Genomic DNA, 19,296 nt, shown 5'->3' with positions numbered 1-19,296 from the left:
GTGAGTAAATGATGAGTAAACTTTCATTTTTGAGTGAAGTATCCCTTTAAATTAGCTTTGTTGTTCATCAAGTCAACCAAACTCCCCACTTCCACTAATATGAAGCAAGCACATTTTATAATCATTAATTAATTGTGCAGCCCTAATTGAGGTTATAATTGGTAGCCATATTATTTGTGTGACCATGTTTTTGACATTTTGGAGGAAATTTTAGGTGTCTTTATTTATGTGTTCTCAATGTTTTCAGATGGCAAAGAGGGAAAGAATAAAGAAACTTCCACAGTAAGCTCCTCGTCATCCTCTACCAAGCCAAAAGTAAAGAATACCAGCAGCATTGCAGCAATTGCTTTGTGCTGGCAAGGTGTTGTTCAGCGACAGGTTAGGCTTTTTTACCATTTGCAAAATGTGTGTTTAAATTTTTAAGAATCCATGTTAAAAGGTGTGTAATTTTCTTTTGAGCTGTATGGAAGGGCTGGATGAATAATTCAAAGGCAATAAAACAGCTGTAAATCTCCAGCAGCGACAAAATGCATGAAATTAGCCTTAATATTGGTAAAAGAGACCTCTAAAAATGTTCTAACCAGTGGGACCAGGTTGTTTTTACTTTAAGTTTTTAATGCTTAGAGAAGATCCACCATGTTCTGTTTGTAAAAAACAGTTGAACTGCAATGCATGGTTTATTAGATTCTCTGAGGATTTTTTCCATTTCATTCTTTTGAAGCAATTTTTAACACTGTTAATCCATTAAATTAAATGATTTTGAATAAGACACCTGTCGGATTGTAGCCAAAGTAAAAAAAAGGTCAATAAAACAAAGTTTATGTGTCTTAAAGTTTGTGGAAACAAATAAAACAGTAAATGTATAGTTTTTATATACCATAAATGTATGTTTTTCACAAATTTCGACAGATAATCAAAGTTATATATCTGAACAAATTCTATATTCTAAGTTGATATCGCAAAAAAATGAGCCTTCAGTAAGATTTTGTTTGACCGCAGCACCAAGCCTAACCACCAGTTGACAAACGGCTTCCATTGGTAACCTAATGAGGCCGACCCCTATTTCTGTGTATTATTTTGAGGAATATGAACCATATTTATTCATTCTTTTAACAATATTTGTAAAGTAGGCATCAAATTCTAAAGTAGTATGTGCAGTTTGGTGGTGTTTGATTTGAATTTAGCCTCTAAAAACATTTTTAAAAGGATATTACATGTGGATTGCTGTAGCAAAGTAATGCTTTACAACTCTGACGAGTGCCCTTGTCGCAAATTAATAAATAACTGTATCTCAGTATTATCTAAATAGTAATATCTATATTATCTGGTAATTTTGAATTTTCAAATGATATATATTTTGTCAGGATTGCTTTGTTTACATTATAATATTATATTTTAAATATGTAACTGCTGTTACACTGTGTTTTTTACTCTGTGGACTATGCCTCTGTGTTGCTGCTGATCTAAAAGCATTTGACAATACCTTATCTAATTTGCTTTACTCCTTAGTCGCCTCATAACTTTAGTCGAGTTTTAGATCAACCATTCATTGAGATGACTTCGTAGTTTTGTGTTTATTAGTCACGTTAAATCAATAAAAGCAGTTATATCCTCTGCTCGGTTTGACAGTGTTTCTTCTTTGTGGTGGATTTAGACTATTGGAGTTTCTGCTTTTCAGAGATTTACTACTGATTACAGAACCGTTTTTCCATGACAAGATGTGCATGAGAATAGCAATCTTAATATATTTTCAAATAATCACTCAGCCCTTTTATATGGTGCATATTCCATGTGATGTGTGCATATTTTATTTTATTTATTTAAAAATAAAAAGATTTTATGTTGATGATCATCTGTCTGAACCTAAAATTATCTATAACTCTGTTCATATCTCTTGGGTGATTTTGCTTGGCTCTTTTTAGGTAAAGTCCTTCCTGGACTCAACATGTAGTGTCTCGGATTTCGTAGAGCGATACAGGGGGATGTTCCTGCGGCTGAAGAATGCAATGGAGGAGCTTTTTGGCCAGCACACAGCCTTTGTGCTCGCACTCCGCCAGGGCTTTTCTGGAGCCTTGCTCCAGCTCTCCATCCTCACAGCTATGCATGTAAGTCAGCGAGATACCTAGGTGAACTCATGGTTGTTAAATAACTGCTAAATCCTATGACTTTCAAAATAAACGCCTTCAGATGCTCCTTTGCACACTTAATGAAATGCCAAAAAATGTGCACACACATATGCACATTCAAAGTAAGAAACCATAACGATACGAAATATTAATTTAAAGACCTTAATTGGGAAAAGCTGCATAAAGTAAACTATAAAATACATAAATAAATATACAGTAAATATGAGCTTGAAACCTTGAACATTTTGTTTAAATATTTATTTAATCATTATTATTGATTCATTATATTCTTTAAGAAAGTTGAGACTTTTTAGACTAGCAATGTGTTTTTCTAATGTGTGAAATGAATATATTGTGCAATAACTCTCTTGAAGGTAAGTGAACGGTTTGCGCAGTACATTGATAAGATGATCCAGGAAAGCGGAGTGGACTCGGGGAGCGTGGACACCTTGAACCAGCTACAGCAGTTCCTGGAGCCCATGCTGTTTCTCTCGGGTCTGGAGCTGGCTAACACCTTCGAGCATTTTTACAGGTGTGACAATAACTGCTGCTAACTAGGCCTGAGGTGCTGTTTACAATAGTGCGTTTTCTAAGACTGCACAATATTTTTAAAAATTGTTATTATTGCGATGAGAGTATATGCAGTATCGCAGGGAAATAAATTATGCCAAGCATATTTGTGCTTTATGCATGGGTTGTTTATCCAAATCTGACCAGTCAGATGGGGCCTTTACTATATATCCCCACCTCTCCAATAGCTGTTGTTAGGTGAACCTAGAGCTGAAAATGAATACTAATGCTTGAAGAATAGAACGATACAGGGGGATATATATATATATATATATATACACACACACACACTCAGTTGAAGTCCGAATTATTAGCCCTCTGAATTATTAGCCCCCCCCCCGTTTTTTTTTCTGTTTAACAGAGAGATTTTTTTTCAACATTTCTAAACATAATAGTTTTAATAACTCATTTCTAAATAACTGATTTATTTTATCTGTGCCACGATGACAGTAAATAATATTTGACTAGATATTTTTAATGAACTTCTATACAGCTTAGTGACATTTAAAGGCTTAACTAGGTTAATTATGTTAACTAGGCAAGTTAGGGTAATTAGGCAAGTTATTGTATAATGATGGTTTGATCTGTAGACAATCGAATAAAAATATAGCTTAAAGGGGCTAATAATTTTGTCCCTAAAATGTTTTTTAAAAAATTAAAAACTGCTTTTATTCTAGCTGAAATAAAATAAATAAGACTTTCTCCAGAAGAAAAAATATTATCAGACATACTGTGAAAATGTCTTTGCTCAGTTCAACATAATATGGGAAATATAAAAATAAAAATAAAAAAATAATTCTGACTTTAACTGTGTGTGTGTGTGTGCGTGCGTGCGTGCGTATATATATATGTGTACATATATATATATATATATATATATATATATATATATATATATATATATATATATATATATATATATATATATATATATATATATATATATATATATATATATTTATTTATTATATACACACATAATTTAATTGGCTCAAAATATCTATTAACCGTTTTAGTATGAACGTAACAAATATATATTGCTGATAAAATATAATTTTGCAAGTTAGTTCTATCAAAATAAATATTGTTTTCGCAACACTCGACATCGTCATATTGCATATTTTCTCAGTATAATGCAGCCTTAGTGTTTTCATTTTCAAAATGGAATTTTAGAATGAGCGCACTTCTCATTCAGACTAACATTTTTATTGTGTTTCAGAAAATCAATTTCCTTCTACACTGTAGTTGTCAACTTTTTTATTTATTTTTTTACTTTTTATTTATGATTTATCATTCATGCTAACATAACAAAGCTTATGCAATTTAAAACAAAAACACATTAATGTAAACGGCACCTCAATATCTAAATCATTTTCAGCCTTTTAATAATATGTTTTATAATAATCATTTTATCTGTTCAATAGCTGTTTTTGTTAAAAAATTATGAAAAAATGCAAAATATTCATACAGATTCTGCTTACCCTGTTTTTTACATTACACATCTCTTCCTTTCAGGTACTATCTAGGCGATCGGTTATTGGGTCAGGGGAAAGTGTGGTTGGAGAACGCTGTGGTGGAGCAAATCGGTACCTGCTTCCCAAACCGCTTTCCTCAGCAGATGCTGACCAACCTCAGTGAATCTGAGGAGCTTCAACAGGAGTTTCATCTCTACCGTCTACAGCAGCTAGACAGAAATCTGGAGGATTTCGAGGAGGTGAGCATGACTCGATAATAATATGTTTCATTTAATGCCAAACTTTCTGAGTTGGAATATTCACAGCTTAAATATACAATTCTATTTAATTTCAGTCCCAAACATTTTTAATGCATAAGAAATCAATATTGCTTTAAAAATTGTTAACATGTTTGTTGCAGTCTTGATCTTTGATTTAATCTGGATTAAATGCAATACTGGCGAGCCCTGATATAGAAGGGAGTAAGCCAAAGGAAAGCTCTATATAACTCTTCATTCTTACACACGATTTGATTTTCATTTTCTTTGATCGTCTTATATTTCACTCCTAGGAAACCCAGAAAGTCCAGTACCTTATTTAGGACATCCGTTAGTTTAGTCTCTTAATGTAATATACCAAAATGTCTTTTAATTGACGAGATCTTGTCAATGGCGGTTGAAAAGTTTTAATTAATTAAATTTTTTTGATCAGATGATGGATGAAGAGGTGTCTGAACCTGAAGAGGAGAGTGATGTGAAAGTGTTGGTGTTGTCTCCACGCTGCTGGGTTGTGTCTGCTCCCTGCTACCTCCAGGACCCCAGCAAACATTTCCCTGCTCAGCTCTGCAATTACCTGGCTGAATTCACTGACTTTTACACCAACAGTTAGTTCAATTTCCACAGATATGCAAACAGTGCTCATTATACAGTTACTTAACAATATTTAATCTGGTGGATAAAGGTATAGTTCAATCAAAAATGATTAACAAAATAAATCTTATTAATAGAATATTAATGAAGATTTCTTACCTGATCCATGATTCTTGGTGATTCATATAATATCAGTTAATGGTGATATGTTTGTTTGATTAAGAATAAACACATACAAATACGCCCAAATGACTTCAGCTGTACATCTTGGATGACTTGTGGGTCAATAAATTATCAGGAAATGTTTATTTTTGTGTAAACTACCCATTTTAAGTCTGAATGTTCATCTTTGTGTTTGTGCGTCTGTCCCACAGGCCAACGCATGTATAGCCTGACCCACAGTAAGCCTCGGCGGCTGCAATGGACATGGCTCGGCCATGCAGAGCTTCAGTATGGATCCTGCACTCTCTACGTCTCCACACTGCAGATGTTCATCCTGCTGCAGTTTAACCAGCATGAGGTACTTTCAGTACAAGCTTAGACATGACATGAGTGCATGAACTGGCTTCAGAATTGTTGACGTTGTTTGTCTTTCTGCAGGATGTGAGTGTGGAGATGCTCCAGCAGGCCACAGGTCTCTCTCCAGCCATGCTGAGCCACGCTCTCAAACCTCTCACCGCAGAGAAGGGGCTTCTCACTCACACCGGCTCCAGCCAGGACCCAATCAAAGGTGAAAGCGCCTACCGATAACAACAGAATAAGATGATGTTTATATATTGTTTTTGCAATGTAGTAATTTCGTAATTACTCTTAAATGATGTTTGTTCAGATTGGTCTACTTTTTCTTGTCTAGGATGCTTTTGAGGGGTTTAATTGTTTTAAGTTTGTTTAACAATATCGGTTAAAGGTTTGAAATATACAACTTATATTATTACAACTTCTATTATACAACTTTTATTATATCTGAAATTATTAGTGCTCCTGTGAACATGTACAGTTTTTCTTTTGGAGAGGGTGTTTTTATTTTATTATTTATTTATTTTTTACTTTGACTGAAACATAATTTTGGGTCAATATCATGTGCCCTCTTCAGATTATTATTATTATTATTTACAGAACAATCCAGTGTTGTCCAATAACTTACCTTATTAACGTATAGCCTAGTTAACCTGATTAACCTTGTTAAGCTTTTAAATTGTACCTAGGCTGATAGCCAATGTCTTGTGATAAATTATAACATATTATTTACTGTCAGACAAAAGAATTTACAGACAAAAGAATTTACAATTAGATATAAAAATGAGTTGGGTGGGGGGGGGGGGGGGGGGTCTTCTCTCCATTTAACATCACTTGGGAAATATTTAAAAATTAATTTAGGAGGGCTTAAAATTATGACTTTAACTGTATATGTTTTATGTGTTTAAAATAACTCTTACTCTCAACAAGTCTAAATCTATTTGATGAGAAATACAGAATAAACAGAGGCTAGTTTAAAAGCTCAATATTAAATGATCATTGATGGAGTTTCAAATGATCTTACTAGACTAATGATCCTTAAAATTCAACTTTGCCGATTGAGATTATTTATTTACAGCTACTTCAAATTGGAATTTTTCACTATATTACAGTATTTACTGTATTGTTCATCAGATAAATGCAGCCTTGATGACCAATAAGAAAAATACTTATAAAAAAATAAACAAATAAAATAGAAAATTTCCAAACTTTAGTATTTTAGTTTAATTAATATACAAAGTGAGTTTAAATCACTAAATTGAATCACACAGTTTGCTGTATTAAAGGTGCAGTAGGTGATCTGCCAAAATGCTAACATAATATCTTTGAAACATAGTCCTACCCCTGCCGTCCAAAGCCATGCCTCCTGATATCATGAACGCTCTCCTTAAAGATGACAGAGACACACTAGATCATGTCATTCGCAAGTTAGAAAACTTTACCGTACTTTATAATACAACAATTCCCAATGAAAAACTGTATTATATCTAGCACATTTTCAGTTATTTACTTAGCAAGCAAAACTTGTCATAATATGCAATATTTCATGGATCGCTGGATACACTCTCACACGCTTTATCCTAAATCGACTACTGTATGCTTAGTGGTTGGTCGGCGGGCTTATTACTGAGCCATACATGCATGCTATTTCAGACTGAATATTCAGAGTAGCATGGTTGCATGCATCACAGGATGTCACTGTTCAAAAATGAACCAATGTGTATATAAAACCTACTTCAGCTCAGCAAAGCAGGCTAGGCGGAATAGTGCTATTTACTGATGTTTTGTTGTTAAACTAAATAAAAATCTACATTATCGATGCTGTGAAAGGTCACTTATGATTGAAAATATTCACATCAATGTTTCGCTGGAAGATTTCAGTGGCTGAACAACACTTCTGTGCATATAACCCATTCATAACAACAACATCTACATCAGCTTTGCGTGACTAAAATAGTTTTAAAACAGAACATTACAAAAAGTTTTGATTCAGCATTTGTTTTTACCGCTGTCGTTCTCTCGTGTGCACATGAACATGTGGCGCGCGTGCACGTGCAAATGGTGGATCTGCGTGAACGACTGCACAGATGTACAAATCTACATTTGTTGACAGACAGTTTGGGCTACTTATCAGGAATATGGGAGTTACCGGCCTGAAATTTTTTTTGTTTTATGTCTTACCCAGAATATAAAAATACATATAAACACATTTAGATCAGTTACTTTAATCATTACTAGTGGAATTTAAAGAGACTTTCAACCAGAACAACAAAAAATGTTTCTAAAGACAATCATCGACTGCACCTTTAAATTCTTAATTAACAAAAAAAAAAACATATTTGTGTTAATAAATCAAAACCAATGATTTTTTAACTCTTTCAGGCATCCTGAGATTGAACAAAAAGACCCTCTTACAGAGCTCAGACAGACACGGTTACCATTACCTGCATCCCAAGCAGACGTACCTGAATGTAGATGAAGATGCTGCTCTCACGCTCGAGAGGAAGAGGAACTACATCTACTGTCTCATTGTGCAGATCATGAAGAATGAGAAGGAGATGCATATTGACAATTTAGTGTTCAAGGTGAAGTATGGTTCTGTAAAGTGTTTTAGTTTTTAAAATGTATAATTCTATCATTGCCAATTGCCTAGTGGTAAGCACATCGACACATAGCACTGAAGTGCTCACGGTGACCCGAGTTTGTTTCCCGGCTCGAGGTCCTTTGTCGATCCTTCCCCTCTCTCTGCTTCCCGTGCTCTCCTTTGTCCTTTTGTCATGTGTTTAATAATATTGTTGTGCCATTGCAGGTGTTGGACCGGTGTCAGAAGCAGGAGTCGAGTCGGACTCGCACCTCGGTTCGTTTCAGCTGCAGCACCACAGATGTGCTCTCCTGCATCATGCATGTCATCAACAAAGGCTACCTGCGGCGCAATGATGAAAGCCCACACATCGTGGAGTTCTTGATGGAGGACCCGTCCACTCCCCGTAAGGGCCAGGCACAGTTCTCCTTCAAGATGGATGGAAAGAAAAGCTCCGCAAGCAGCAGCAGCGGCGGAGGTGGCGGGAGCAAAGCCGACACCAGGTGTGCTGATGACCCTTAACCTTTGATCTCTAGACCTCCCCGTGCAAGAAAGGAGGCCCAAAACCTGGCTTATGTTCAAGTGTTTTCCTTCCCTCTCAGGGATTTGCTTTTTACTGAATTAACAGATCCACTTCTGCCAGACACTTGCTCTTCTCTTGTTATTAGCATTTTGAAAGCTTTATATATATAAAAAAAAAAACTACTGCACTTCTGTTTTAACACATTATGCTCGTTCAGATTAATTAACATGGTTCATGCAAAAAGAAAATGAGTTGCTGCTCGTGTACAGTATATATAGATCATTCACTTTGAAGAGGCTTTGTGACCGTAAGGATGTTGTCTATGCTAGCAGACAACGAGTCACTTCGCTAAGTTTCACAATAGAGTTTGGTTGTGAGATTTTAAACTGGAGTAAATGTTTAGCTGTTGCTTTTTTTCTGCATTTTGATCTGGTTTAACCTCTGCAGCTGCACAAACTATGACCTACACAAAGACAGAGGTAGTTCATTCCTCATGATTCAGTATAAATATTGGCATTTGCCGATGAAAGGCCTTAAATTCTATTTTTCTTAGTGTGCAAGGCTTGTAAATAGCATTAAAGTTTGTGATAATCAGTGGACTGAATTTCAGCTTTGTTAAATGTATAACATTTTAAGCAACACCAGAGCAAGTAAAGATTTCATCTTGACATGATTTAAGTCGTTAAGAGTCTGCTGAAAGTTTATTGATTGTTTCCTTTTTTTAAAATGTAATGCTTATGTATTTCATCAGCAGAGTTTTAGCATAGATGTCTTAGATATGAGACAACATAAGCAATTTATGTTTACCACCTTAAAAAAAATAAAGATGTTTTAAATTTGGAGTCATGTTTGTTGCTGATTTATTCTATGTAAACATAAATTCATTTTATTTTAAGATAGTTTTAGCTATACGATTCAGTATTTTGTCATTTAAACATTCACACTTTTCTAAAGTAGTGTTTTATCCCCCAATCTATTCACATTATATTTTTCAAAATAAACTAATTCCATTTTAATCAGCATATACGATTCTGTTGTTGCCTTATTTTAACCTAATACATATCAGAAAGTTCAAATCTATATTTCACCAGAATAGAAGTTATAATAAATATTGTTGATTTGGTGTGTTAATAAATGTTAGAGATAGTACATCCAAAACTGAAAATTCCAACACAGTCCGTAACTTTTTCATTTAGTGGCTAATTCGTATGAATTAGTACAATCTAATTTGTACAATGAAGTATGATTTGCTCATCAACCAATGATGGTTAGGTTTATGGGTGGGGTTGGGTGCCACGCCTCCTTTTTAAAGTCATACATCTTTGTACAACTGAACTTGTACGAATTAGCCACTAAACTGACGAAACGCAAAATGCTGACGTTTTCTTGTGAGATTAGGCTGGAAAATTCTAATTCTTAGCTTTCACTTGTCACAAATCTGTTTGCGTTTCTCTTTTCTGTTAAACACTAAAGCTATTTAAAAGAAATGCTGGACACCATTGACTTTCATAGAATTTGTTTTTTCTACTATGGATGTTGATGGTTATCAGTTTTCTGAATTCCTCAATGTAATCTGTATTCAACAGAAAAAAACTGAAACTTAAATGTTTCAAACCACTAGAGGGCGAGTAAAAAGTGTCAAGTGTAATTTTTGGGGTGAACTATTCCTTTAATGAGCAAGTCCAAATGGAACAGCACTGCAGAGATCCACAGGACTGGACTATTATTTATTTAAACACTCTTCACACTTTTATCCCCGTTTCACACTGTTTATTAAATATTGTCTAAATTGATAATTCATTTTTGTAGCCATTAAATATTTATACTTTAAGAGCTGTTAATTTGACCTTCTCAAGATCAATCCCCCTAAAATCAGCGCTAAAATTGTGTAAAAGTCTGCAGATTCCATCTGGGCCTGCTGTAATGAATCAAAACTCCTCTTTAGTTGACTGGTCTCACGTCTACATAATGGCGTTTTGTGTGTGTATATATCTCCCTCTGCAGCCTGGGAGGCCTTATAGTTCCCCCACAGCACACGGATGACGGCGTGCTGGAGGCTGTGCTCTTCTCCATGGGTCGCACAATGACTCAAGAGGAGGTCAAGCAGCTGATGCAGCGCACCGTCCAGCAGGTGGCAGGAACCCTGAGCCTGGATCTGGACCGGGCAGAGCATTTGCTTATCCACTGCAAATGGAACGTGGATTTGTTGATCCAGCGATACACCGATGATCCGGACGCCCTGGTCCTGGCCGCGGGCCTCAAGATCCGTAACCCTCAGCCGGCCCCTGGACCAGTGTCCCACTGTCCAGTTTGCCTTTCCCAGTCCAAAGAGAGTGATCCCCCTCCTATGCTCTGCTGCATGCATTACTGCTGCAGGGTGAGTGTGGGCTGCAGACCTGCTTGCCATTTTATTACTACAATGCAAAAAATGCTTTCTTGTTCCAATATCTAAAGAATATTGAGTCAAGGACATTTTCTAGACAAATAAAAAATGATGTCTTGTTTATAGAAATTAGTCAAAATTAAATGAGTTTTTCTTTAAAACAAGGTAAATATCTGCCAATGGGGTAAGCAAAATAATCTAGTTTTGGCTTGGAAATAAGATTTTGCTTACCCCACTGGTAAATTATTTTATTATTGTTTTAAGGAAAAACTCAATGTTGTATAATCTCTTTTAAACAACTTTTTTTATTTTAAACATTGTCAAATAGATTTACAGAAAAAAGTCATCTTTTTTTACCTAATTAAACATACAATAGTACAAAAATACACATTTATATATATATATATATATATATATATATATATATATATATATATATATATATATATATATATATATATATATATATATCAGTTTGTTTTCATGGAAAAGAAAGACACGAACGTTTGTGGTCAAACTTTTGCCTTTGTTTTATGAAAATACACTAACGTATAGAAGACTGACTCTTAACACAGGGATTCTGCAGGCCTTGAAAGTCTTAATTCGCTCTTGGATATTTTATATTAAAACTTTTAAAAAGCACTTCAAAAATAATTTACATTTAGTTATTTTTAAGATATTAAATGTTGCATACAATGATCTAACCGCCCTTAAATCAAGATTTATTTGATAAGGAAAGTGAAGAAATGTATTTTGAAAAACGAAACAAAAGTAAGTGAATTTGTACTAAAATATGCACTGATTTCAGTCTGAGAGGTATGAAAGTTACCTCGTTAACAGATAATTGTTGTTTTAATCATAGACAAAAAGACTCTTCTCATTTGGTTATAGATTTCAGAATCTTTAAACATTTGGACTGGAATGCAAGGTATAAATACTGATAGTTATTGTTATCAGAATGTACAGCAAAAGTTATTTCCATATTCTAGTCTTCATGAGAGGTTTTTTGAAGCCAGAAGCTATTTTTGGTGAAATTATTTAAAAAGTAATGGTGAACAATATATGTTTTCAATCTTTAAAGCAACTTGTTTGCTCTCTGTAAATCTATATTTAGCTATTTATTTGTTCCCTTAAAGTTCACTTTCACTTGGTCTTAAAAAAGGTTTTAAGAACTTAGTCTTAAATCTTCCTTAGCTCCAAGTATGAGAAAGTATCATAAAAGTTCAACTACTGTGGGATGCAGTCTTGCTCATATGTACAGTACTGATATATCATTATATAATAAGAATATAATAGAATAGAATGCCTTTTATTGTCACTGTAGACAATAATATACATATATACATAATTATATATATATATATATATATATATATATATATATATATATATATAATGTACATTATGTACATGTAGGATGAGATTAATTGGATCTCACTTCTACTGTAAATATATTCTTACAATACAAATCACACTAAATAGCAAGTTACAGTAGAAATAGCTGTAGACGATAATCAGTAGTGCAAAATAAGGGATGAGAGGGGGTAGGGTAAGGCAGAGTAATCAGTTTTGAGGTAGAACGTGAAATACAGTTGAAGTCAGAATTTTTAACCCCTCTTTTAATTTTTCTTTTTAAAGTATTTCACAAATGATGTTTACCAGAGCAAGGAAATTTTCACAGTATGTCTGATGATGTTTTTTTCCACCAGAAAAAAAGTCTTGTTTGTTTTATTTTAGCTAGAATAAAAGCAGTTTTTCATTTTTAAAAAAACAATTATAAGGTCAAAAGTATTAGCCCCTTTAAGCTATATTTTTTCCTCAATAGTCTACAGAACAAACCATAATCATTATACAGTAATTTGCCTAATTACCCTAACCTGCCTAGTTAACCTAATTAACCTAGTTAAGCCTTTAAATGTCAATTTAAGCTGTATAGAAGTGTCTTGAAAAATATCTAGTCAAACATTAGTAACTGTCATCATGGCAAAGATAAAATAAATCAGCTGTTTGAAAGGAATTATTAACACTATTGTTTAGAAATGTCTTCTCTCCATTAAACAGAAATTGGGGGGAAAAATAAACAGGGGGGCTAATAATTCTGACTTCAACTGTAAATACAAAATATGTAGTATGTTAATGTAAGATGATAAATAATCAGTAGTGCAAAATAGGGGGTGGGAGGTGGGTAGGGTGAGGTGAGTAAACAATTCAGAAGAGCAGGAGACGTATTCAATATGTAATTGTAAGATCATAAATGCCCTAACATCATAATTTAAAAAAACTTTTGCTTTAAGTGAATAGGATAGTTCACCCAAAAATAAAAATGACAATCATTTACTCTCCCTCATGTGGTTTTAAACCTTTATGAGTTGCTTTTTTCTGTTCAAAACAAAAGAGGATATTTTGAAGAATGTTTTTTGCTAGTGCCCTCCGACTTCCATAATACAAAGACATAAATAAAAATGGAAGGTTACTTCTTCAGAATATCAACAGAAGAAAGAAACTCGTACAGGTTTAGACCAAGGTTTGAAGGGTGAGTAAATTAAAGCATAATTTTCAATTTGGGATGAACTACCGCTTTAAATGTGACATTATGTTAAGCTGTTTGCTAACACTTGGCTTGCTGTTTCTCTGTTTCCTGTAGTCCTGCTGGCAGGAGTTTCTCACCGCTCGTATTGAGCAGAATCTGGTCATGAACTGTGACTGTCCAATCACAGACTGTCGAGCTCAACCCACCTCCAAGTTCTTTCACAACATCCTCACCGATAAAGACACCATCGCCAAAGTATGTGCCCAGTCAACTGCTTGTTGCTAGATCGGATAAGGATGCGGCCGGAAGTTAACGAGAATTATTTATATCATTTATTAAATTTCCCATTTATTGTATTTTATTAACGCCTACCCCCCACCCCAGCCCTAAACAGTAGTTTTGCAGAGTATTATTTATGTTATCGATTAAATTATCCAGTAAATTGTATTTTTTAACATCTACCCCAACCCTAAACCCAACCATCACAGTACTGTAAAAATATTAATTATTGTTATACAGTGTCATAAAACAATGCTGCTATATTAATGTGCACATTGCACTTCCGGCCGGCCACGTATCCGATCTAGACTTTATCCAATCAACTCAATATATGTCATATATATTATTGAACCATTCGGTATGACCTATACGGTTCAATATTCTTATGAAAATTGCAGTTTTTCGGTTTTGCATTTAACCTTTGTTATGTTGGGATATTTTCATCCAATCTTGGGTGATTTTGAGTCTTAATTTGGCCACAACTTTCCCTGTTTCAGCAAATGGAATAATTTTTGGTGACAACTTTTATTTTGACACATAGTTTGGGAAAATGCTTAGACATTTTTCAAAAACTCAACTATTCACTGTGGGCAAATCTACTACCCTTTCGTTATGTTGGTGGCTGTTTTTGCCCCATTAACTTCCATTATAGCAACTTTTTTTTTATTGCAAAGCCATGACACCACATAATCATGCATTTTTGATTGTTGGTGGTTTTCCTTGTTGGGAAGAGGTACCTTGTTAGTAATTTGTGATGATCAACAATAAAAAATACCAATTTTACTTTTTCCCAACAGGGAAAACCACTAACAATCAAGAATGCATAATTATATGGTGCCATCGCTTTGAGATAAAAAAAAAATTGTAGATGTTCTGGAAGTGAATGGGGCAAAAATGTTGTACTAATCTTTTGCATGTCCAAAACTGTGCTAAAAGGTAAAAATATATCCAGTCCACTGTTAGTTTTATGTTGAAGAGAAGCCATTTTGTGCCTTTTTTCCCCCAAATCAGTGACATCATGAACTTGGCAGGACTTCAGGACTTAAGGTTTATTAAGAGATTTATGCTAAAAAATAAAAGGAAAAAAATCTGCTACATTTTACAGCATTTTATTTAGTGGATGTTTTCATCCCAAACATAATAAAAGGGTAGTAAAATTAAACAATACACAAGGGTTAATAAAAAAAAAACCCTGCATTTTGCATTTCCCTCATTCCTCTAATTACATCCTAGAATGCACAGAGCCAGTTCAGAGAGCATGTATGGCTATTTAACTCAATGATGTTTAACCTTTGTTTCATTTATACAGTGCAGTTTATATACAGTAGCCAATGCAGTGTTATATTTGATTTTATTATTCAGTTTCTGTACTCAAAACTACTGATAGAATCCTGAAAAGCAGTTTATCTTAGTAGCGTTTTTGCTATATTGTATTCATTTGTGCTTTTGCTTGTAAAGTTTTTTTCTTTATTTTTAATTGACAGTCCTGTTTTGTTTTTTTACTGAACTTATCATCGTACTGAAACCCACTATGACCCAAAAACCGAACTAAACTGTCAGCGACCTGTTTTGTTGCACTCTTATTGTTCAGTGAGCGAAGACTTAAGCGTTTTTCTTCTGCTGCAGTACGACAATGCCCTTCTGCGAGGCTTTGTGGAGTGTTGCTCCAACCTGACCTGGTGCACCAACCCTCAGGGCTGCGACCAGATCCTGTGCAAGGAGAACATTGGCAGCATGGGCACCTGCTCCAAGTGCTGCTGGTCGTCTTGCTTCAGCTGCAACTTCCCAGAGGTCATATGTCCAATGCTGTTGATTTTGCCTAGATTTTTGTCCCGTTTGAGGACCCAACAATACTTATTTCTCAAAATGGCTATAGATATCCATTTAGGCCACAATAATACTCTATTTAGGATAAAAAACTAAACTAAACGTATTAGTATATACTTTTAAATGTAAAAATAATTGTTCTTTGCATGTGGTCAATAAATATAAAGTATTAATTGATTGCATTTGCAGAAACCATGCTATATCAATATATATATCGTAATCAGACTTCAATCATAATATCTCATGCCATCCAGCACTAAGCTTTAAAAGTTAGCCTTGGTGTTTGGGCTGTTGTCTCATGACTCCGTAATCTCTCCTGTTCAGGCACATTATCCAGCGAGCTGCAGCCACATGTCTCAATGGATGGATGATGGAGGCTACTATGAGGGAATGAGCATGGAAGCGCAGAGCAAACATCTGGCCAAACTCATATCTAAACGATGCCCCAGCTGCCAGGCTCAGATTGAGAAGAATGAGGGTTGCCTACAGTGAGTGTTTATGCTTCCTCGTGTTTTCCTCTTCAAACGACACTGCTTTTGTTTTTACCTTTAACCATTAAGTTTGTAAGTTCAAACATAACTTCGATCAAAATACTCTAGCTGGCCCTCCTGCATACGTTTTTATAGTGACCATTATTTAGAAAACATCGATTTAAAATTCCCATGCCAACGCCTCTAGTTTATACACCGCAGTTTTAACAATTTATGTATATACAAAGTTCCCCAAGAAATTTCACTCTGAGTCGGCACCATCATTGAAATCGCCAAGCTTGCGATTAAATTTTATATTGGGAATCACCAGAAAAATTAAACCACAACTGTGTCTTTAGTTTCATTTCTAAACTTTCCAGTCCAGGGGTCACCAAACTTGTTCCTGGAGGGCCGGTGTCCTGCAGATTTTAGCTCCAACCCTAATCAAACACACCTGAATGAGCTAATCAAGGTCTTACTAGGTATACTTGAAACACCCAGCCAGGTGTGTTGAGGCAAGTTGGAACTAAACTCTGCAGGGACACCGGCCCTCCAGGACCGAGATTGGTGACCCCTGTTCTAGTCACACAAAATCTGTAGAAGCTCACGTCTGGTCCGAGCCCCTCCCCCAGAGAAGTCAGTCTATAGTGATCGATGATTGGCTCCTCTATTAGTAGGCGGGGCTTTATTGACCACATTTACCTTTATACTTTTCCCTGTTTAAAGCTATACGAGCGATCTTGTGCATTCTCTAGTGTTTGGTATATATGTCTTATTGGTTATTTTTTCCCTTTTCTGCAAATATTGACCAATTATTGATTATATCTGATATTCTGATTGTCAAATATGTGTAGGAACGTGTATTTTGTCGTTTAAACCAGTTAAAAGGAATTGGGCTGATTACATAGGCCAGGGATCACCAAACTTGTTCCTGGAGGGCCGGTGTCCTGCATATTTTAGCTCCAACCCTAATCAAACACACCCGAACAAGCTAATCAAGGTCTTACTAGGTATACTTGAAACACCCAGGCAGGTGTGTTGAGGCAAGTTGAAGCTAAACCCTGCAGGGACACCGGCCCTCCAGGACCGAGATTGGTGACCCCTGACATAGGCTGATTAATTATTTAGATCTTTTGTACGTTAAAATAAATATTGATACTTGACACCCGAGTATTGATATTGTAACAGCCAGAAATATCGCGATGTATCGACATATCGATATTTTTGTCCCATCCCTACTGTTTAGTAGTACATTTTTCTAATTGTATATCTGTCTTTCTCTCTGTGTAGCATGACATGTGCCAAATGTAATCATGGATTTTGTTGGAGATGTTTGAAACCATGGAAGCCAACACATAAAGATTATTACAACTGCTCGGCCATGGTAAGTATATTTATGATCACGTTATATTTTTTACAAAATTCTCAAAAGAATATGGGGGTTATAGTCTTTCGTTTTTATTCTGTTTAACAGATCAGCACCTTAAGTATTTTTTATATAGTTTTCAAAATAATTACATAATTTACTGTATATTAATTATTAGAAGAAACAACATTTCAACCTAAAATCTGCTGTAACAAAGTAGATTTGATGCATTTAAAGCAAGAAGAAAAATAGTTTCCTTACTGCTAAATAAAATGACATTACGGCTGCACAATATTCAGTATCTGTAATGTGCACATAGTCCATAATTCCCAAATGTTGAGTCTGGATTATAGTCTATCAAATCCCACAGACCAAATGAGATTTGTTAAGTCAATCTAAATGAATGAAATCTTTCCAAATAGAGCTATTCAAATCATCTGGTCAAACTAAATTCATATCGCAATATACATCACGGCAAAACAAAATATCGCAATGTCATATTTTTCCAATATCATGCAGCCCTAGAACTTTACTGACAAAATATATATGAACTTCCTATTCAATCAATCATCCAGCTCTAATTGTAAACATTTGAGCCCTGAAAGTTGTATAAATGATTATTTAATCACAGGTCAGTAAAGCTGCAAGGCAAGAGAAGAAGTTTCAAGACTACAATGAGAGATGCACGTTTCATATCCAAGCCAAGGTTAGTCCTTCATCACACTCATCTCAAACTTTTTCAGTTCTATTCAAGCTCAGCACGCAAGCCTCAACTTATTGTTTTCTGCAGGACTTTGCAATCAATCTGGAGAACAAGGTGTTTTCTATAAATGAAGCTTTACAGATGAAGTCTTTGACGTTTGTGATAGACGCCTGCAAGATCCTCGCCCAGGCTAGAAAGGTGGGAATCTTCAATGCCTTTATATTATCGTTTTTATTTCAATATTTCCAGTCAGTTTCTCATACTCTTTTTATGTGGTGTAATTTGTCGCGCAGGTGCTGGCGTACTCGTGTGTTTACAGCTATTACAACCAGGACACTGAGAAGATGGATGTGATGGAGCAACAAACCGAAGCTCTGGACCTTCATACTAACGCACTGCAGATCCTGCTGGGTTGGTGTCTGCCGCACTGGCTAATAATCTTTTGGTTTTTTGACTATTGATGGAGATATTTTGTGTAGACAAGAAATGGGGAGAAATATTTGGTAGTAGAGCACATCAGAAATTGTGGCTACATGCGAAATCGCATACCATATAGGGTCCATATAGCTTCCATGTAGGGCTGGGCGATTTAGCCTAAAATTAAAATCTTGATTAATTGAACATTTTAACTCTATTACAATTAATGAAAGATTATTTTGATATTAATTATTAAATTTTTTTGTCCTCATAGTTCACTGACAAGTTTTGTACAGTAAATATGCTCACATATTACAAGTGAGAAATCTCTGAATGAAGGGTGCATTACTTGATTTTAAAATAATTGAAAGAAACGCACCCTATCTACTATCTGTGATTATTTACTGAACATCAACGCTGAACAACTGAAATTAAAACACACGTTGCCTAAAACCAACAGTCCCTTTTCTTATAAAAAAGTGAAAAGAAATAACTTTTGGAAACAAAATAAAATATTTTCAATGTTTTTCATATTAAAAGTAGAAAATAAGCAGCATCTCTTCTAAATAAAATAACTCTTTTATATCCGGTAAGTAATATTTCAAACTGTGCATTTCTTCATCAGTGCATACTTATATAAAATATATAAAATAATATGTAATAATCATTGTCAGTGTAGTGC

At 34.8% G+C, this 19,296-nt stretch overlaps 1 protein-coding gene across 3 annotated transcripts in view; it reads left to right on the top strand.

Moving 5' to 3' along the window:
• LOC130239699 (cullin-9) overlaps positions 1-19,296 on the top strand; it is a 78,135-nt gene that overhangs the window by 53,274 nt on the left and 5,565 nt on the right. For all 3 annotated transcript variants that reach the window (XM_056471000.1, XM_056471001.1, XM_056470999.1), the window contains exons 23-39: positions 248-378; positions 1,923-2,105; positions 2,501-2,658; positions 4,212-4,410; positions 4,862-5,033; positions 5,394-5,539; positions 5,620-5,749; positions 7,918-8,120; positions 8,345-8,619; positions 10,644-11,016; positions 13,667-13,807; positions 15,458-15,622; positions 15,983-16,146; positions 17,419-17,512; positions 18,126-18,200; positions 18,285-18,395; positions 18,491-18,608. In XM_056471000.1, the coding sequence (XP_056326975.1) occupies positions 248-378; positions 1,923-2,105; positions 2,501-2,658; positions 4,212-4,410; positions 4,862-5,033; positions 5,394-5,539; positions 5,620-5,749; positions 7,918-8,120; positions 8,345-8,619; positions 10,644-11,016; positions 13,667-13,807; positions 15,458-15,622; positions 15,983-16,146; positions 17,419-17,512; positions 18,126-18,200; positions 18,285-18,395; positions 18,491-18,608 (2,838 nt within the window). The remainder of the gene's footprint in view (positions 1-247; positions 379-1,922; positions 2,106-2,500; positions 2,659-4,211; positions 4,411-4,861; positions 5,034-5,393; positions 5,540-5,619; positions 5,750-7,917; positions 8,121-8,344; positions 8,620-10,643; positions 11,017-13,666; positions 13,808-15,457; positions 15,623-15,982; positions 16,147-17,418; positions 17,513-18,125; positions 18,201-18,284; positions 18,396-18,490; positions 18,609-19,296) is intronic.

This window comes from Danio aesculapii, chromosome 13 (assembly GCF_903798145.1).
Source record: "Danio aesculapii chromosome 13, fDanAes4.1, whole genome shotgun sequence".
NCBI lineage: Eukaryota > Metazoa > Chordata > Actinopteri > Cypriniformes > Danionidae > Danio > Danio aesculapii.
The sequence above is the reverse complement of the archived record's forward strand: the minus strand, read 5'-3'. Positions and strand labels throughout refer to the sequence as shown.